The 5000-nt window shown below is 48.3% G+C and overlaps 1 protein-coding gene across 1 annotated transcript in view; it reads right to left on the bottom strand.

Annotated features, from left to right (window-relative positions):
* LOC131731654 (cathepsin D-like) overlaps positions 1 to 5000 on the bottom strand; it is a 10572-nt gene that overhangs the window by 5077 nt on the left and 495 nt on the right. The window contains exons 1-3 of the mRNA XM_059020903.1: positions 4857 to 5000; positions 3078 to 3201; positions 1607 to 1725 (exon numbers count right to left, since the gene is read on the bottom strand). The exon at positions 4857 to 5000 is cut by the window's right edge and continues 495 nt beyond it. Of these exons, the coding sequence (XP_058876886.1) occupies positions 1607 to 1725; positions 3078 to 3201; positions 4857 to 5000 (387 nt within the window). The remainder of the gene's footprint in view (positions 1 to 1606; positions 1726 to 3077; positions 3202 to 4856) is intronic.

A 5000-nucleotide genomic window follows, 5' to 3' on the forward strand; every position in this document is an offset into this window, starting at 1 on the left:
AGAGCACACCAGTGAAACCAGCCACCTGAAACCAGAGCACACCAGTGAAACCAGCGATCTGAAACCAGAGCACACCAGTGAAACCAGCCATCTGAAACCAGAGAACACCAGTGAAACCAGCGATCTGAAACCAGAGCACACCAGTGAAACCAGCCACCTGAAACCAGAGCACACCAGTGAAACCAGCCATCTGAAACCAGAGCACACCAGTGAAACCAGCCACCTGAAACCAGAGAACACCAGTGAAACCAGCCACCTGAAACCAGAGCACACCAGTGAAACCAGCCACCTGAAACCAGAGCACACCAGTGAAACCAGCCATCTGCAACCAGAGAACACCAGTGAAACCAGCCATCTGAAACCAGAGAACACCAGTGAAACCAGCCATCTGAAACCAGAGAACACCAGTGAAACCAGCCATCTGCAACCAGAGCACACCAGTGAAACCAGCCATCTGCAACCAGAGAACACCAGTGAAACCAGCCATCTGCAACCAGAGAACACCAGTGAAACCAGCCATCTGCAACCAGAGAACACCAGTGAAACCAGCCATCTGCAACCAGAGCACACCAGTGAAACCAGCCATCTGAAACCAGAGCACACCAGTGAAACCAGCCATCTGAAACCAGAGCACACCAGTGAAACCAGCCACCTGAAACCAGAGAACACCAGTGAAACCAGCCACCTGAAACCAGAGCACACCAGTGAAACCAGCCACCTGAAACCAGAGCACACCAGTGAAACCAGCCATCTGCAACCAGAGAACACCAGTGAAACCAGCCATCTGCAACCAGAGAACACCAGTGAAACCAGCCATCTGAAACCAGAGAACACCAGTGAAACCAGCCATCTGAAACCAGAGAACACCAGTGAAACCAGCCATCTGCAACCAGAGCACACCAGTGAAACCAGCCATCTGCAACCAGAGAACACCAGTGAAACCAGCCATCTGCAACCAGAGAACACCAGTGAAACCAGCCATCTGCAACCAGAGAACACCAGTGAAACCAGCCATCTGCAACCAGAGCACACCAGTGAAACCAGCCATCTGAAACCAGAGCACACCAGTGAAACCAGCCATCTGAAACCAGAGCACACCAGTGAAACCAGCCACCTGGAAGCAGAGAACACCAGTGAAACCAGCCACCTGAAACCAGAGCACACCAGTGAAACCAGCCATCTGAAACCAGAGCACACCAGTGAAACCAGCCATCTGAAACCAGAGCACACCAGTGAAACCAGCCACCTGAAACCAGAGCACACCAGTGAAACCAGCCACCTGAAACCAGAGCACACCAGTGAAACCAGCCACCTGAAACCAGAGCACACCAGTGAAACCAGCCACCTGAAACCAGAGAACACCAGTGAAACCAGCCACCTGAAACCAGAGAACACCAGTGAAACCAGCCACCTGAAACCAGAGAACACCAGTGAAACCAGCCACCTGAAACCAGAGAACACCAGTGAAACCACCCCCCTGGTCTCTGGAAGCCTCTTTGTTGAAAAGCCTTCGCTGAGCAACTTGTTAATAATAATAATAATAATAATAATAATAATAACAGGTGAAGATTGATTGACAGTCGAAATCTGGGTCTGGTTTACTCACAGTCACAGTGTCCCGACTCAGAAAGCCAGACAGACTGCCCGTCCCGTACTGGATTGAGAACGCGGTCCCATTCTTCACATAGGAGCTGGACTTCCTCGAATCATAGCGATGGTGCACCCCTGTGAAAACAGAGGCACTGAGTGAGGGGCTCCCAACTGTCCCTCCTTATCAGCGACGCTGTGTGTGTCTCTATGCCTCTCTCTCATTAGCAGCGACGCTGTGTGTGTCTCTATGCCTCTCTCTCATTATCAGTGACGCTGTGTGTGTCTCTATGCCTCTCTCTCATTAGCAGGGACGCTGTGTGTGTCTCTATGCCTCTCTCTCATTAGCAGTGACGCTGTGTGTGTCTCTATGCCTCTCTCTCATTAGCAGTGACGCTGTGTGTGTCTCTATGCCTCTCTCTCATTAGCAGCGACGCTGTGTGTGTCTCTATGCCTCTCTCTCATTAGCAGTGACGCTGTGTGTGTCTCTATGCCTCTCTCTCATTAGCAGTGACACTGTGTGTGTCTCTATGCCTCTCTCTCATTAGCAGTGACGCTGTGTGTGTCTCTATGCCTCTCTCTCATTAGCAGTGACGCTGTGTGTGTCTCTATGCCTCTCTCTCATTAGCAGTGACACTGTGTGTGTCTCTATGCCTCTCTCTCATTAGCAGTGACGCTGTGTGTGTCTCTATGCCTCTCTCTCATTAGCAGTGACGCTGTGTGTGTCTCTATGCCTCTCTCTCATTAGCAGTGACGCTGTGTGTGTCTCTATGCCTCTCTCTCATTATCAGTGACGCTGTGTGTGTCTCTATGCCTCTCTCTCATTATCAGTGACGCTGTGTGTGTCTCTATGCCTCTCTCTCATTATCAGTGACGCTGTGTGTGTCTCTATGCCTCTCTCTCATTAGCAGCGACGCTGTGTGTGTCTCTATGCCTCTCTCTCATTGGCAGCGACGCTGTGTGTGTCTCTATGCCTCTCTCTCATTAGCAGTGACGCTGTGTGTCTCTATGCCTCTCTCTCATTATCAGTGACGCTGTGTGTGTCTCTATGCCTCTCTCTCATTATCAGTGACGCTGTGTGTGTCTCTATGCCTCTCTCTCATTATCAGTGACGCTGTGTGTGTCTCTATGCCTCTCTCTCATTATCAGTGACGCTGTGTGTGTCTCTATGCCTCTCTCTCATTAGCAGCGACGCTGTGTGTGTCTCTATGCCTCTCTCTCATTGGCAGCGACGCTGTGTGTGTCTCTATGCCTCTCTCTCATTAGCAGTGACGCTGTGTGTGTCTCTATGCCTCTCTCTCATTAGCAGCGACGCTGTGTGTGTCTCTATGCCTCTCTCTCATTAGCAGCGACGCTGTGTGTGTCTCTATGCCTCTCTCTCATTAGCAGTGACGCTGTGTGTGTCTCTATGCCTCTCTCTCATTAGCAGCGACGCTGTGTGTGTCTCTATGCCTCTCTCTCAGTATCAGTGATTAAGGGGTGACTCTTACAGCAGGCGAGGTCCAGGAAGGAGCATTTTATCGAGGGAACCCAGAGATTGGATGATCCGGTGTCAAACATGACGGTGAAGTTCTGAGGTGGGGATCCAATTCCGATGAGACCGTAATACTGAGCCTAAAAACACACAGACAAAGAGACGGACAGACAGAGAGACAGTCAGAGAGATGGACAGACAGACGGACACACACACAGAGAGACGGACAGACACACAGACAGAGAGACAGACACACACACACACACACACACACACAGAGACAGACACACACACACAGACAGACACAGAGACAGACAGGCAGACAGGCAGACACACACACACACACAGAGACAGACACACAGAGAGACACACACACACAGACAGACAGAGAGACAGACACAGAGAGACACAGACAGACAGACAGACAGACAGACAGACAGAGACACACACACACACACAGAGACAGACACACAGAGACAGAGACACAGAGACACAGGATCACATTAATAATCATATTAATAACTGCTGCCCTTCCTTAACTATGACCTAAGAAAAAACTTCCAGTTGTGTTTTTTTTTTTTCCCCTAAGAATTCCACCTATGAGGTCACGATGACGTCAGAACGGAACGTTCCTTCCCAGAGGTTCCGGAGAACAGTTCTGTTCCGACATAACCACGATGACATCATCAGCATGGCATTTCTCAGCTGAAACACCGACAGAGTCTCAAAAACGTCCTCAAATTATGTATTATACATATGTGTGTGATTTTAATAAACTTAAACCTTTTGTGTAAATCCAAAAAATATATATATATTTGTAAATCTATACTTCTATATTTAATTGTATTTTAATCTCTTCATTTATATTAATTTTGTTTAGAAATGGTATATATTGTGTTTGCATTGTTATTACCTGTAATTGAGATTATATATATATATATATATTTCTATATTTGGTTTATTTTTTGGTAAGTCGCTTTGGATAAAGGCTAAATAATAATATTATTATTATTCAAGACTCTTGTACTCGCCTACAGATGCCTTGCCCAGACTGCACCCAGCTACCTCCAGACCCTCATCTCTCCCTACACCCCCACTCGACCTCTCCGCTCCACCTGCACTAGAAGACTGGCTCTACCTCCGCTACGCTCCCCTGCCTCCCGAGCCCGCTCCTTCTCCACCCTCGCCCCCGCAGCGGTGGAACGACCTTCCTACAGATGTCAGGACTGCCCAGTCCCTGACCACCTTCCGGCGCCTCCTCAAGACTCACCTCTTCAGACAGCACCTGTAGAACTCCTCTGTTTGTATCCTGGGACACTATCACCCTTCATGTAAATGTGCTTTATTCTGCTCTTATCTGCCCCCTATTTTACTGCATTTAATCCTGTACTTCAGAATACTGTAATCTGCCAAGTGTTTAATCTGTAGTATTTTGTATTTAATCACATCCTGATGTAACTATCACTATTTAATCATATCCTGATGTCACTATCACTATTATCTGCTGTATTATTGAATTGTGGTTTGTCACACTTGAACAAAAGTGATTGTATTTCTTGCTCTTATTGTATTACTTGTATTGTAACACTTGAAATGTATTTGCTAATGTGCGTGTTTATTTACTGCTGTATTTTAATGACGGTAAAAGCCGTTTTAATATTTCTGTCAAATACAAAATGATCCGTCATGAAACGACAGATCCCTGGCGTCGGGATTATCGGGAAGGTTCAGCGTCGTTCTGACCCGTTTGTTTTTGGTCAGGGTTGAAACGCGTTGAGATCGCTCCGGCACTCACGTCCATGAAGTTCGTGAGTCGTTCTGGGAGAGGCTCGGTGTTGGGGGTCACTGCGGTTCTCGATTCGGGGACCCCCGGCTCCCGGGTCGCGGCTTCACCCCGGGACTGTAGCTCCTGGAGCGTCAGACCGCTGTCCATCAGGGA

This window comes from Acipenser ruthenus, unplaced genomic scaffold (assembly GCF_902713425.1).
Source record: "Acipenser ruthenus unplaced genomic scaffold, fAciRut3.2 maternal haplotype, whole genome shotgun sequence".
NCBI classification, from domain to species: Eukaryota; Metazoa; Chordata; class Actinopteri; order Acipenseriformes; family Acipenseridae; genus Acipenser; species Acipenser ruthenus.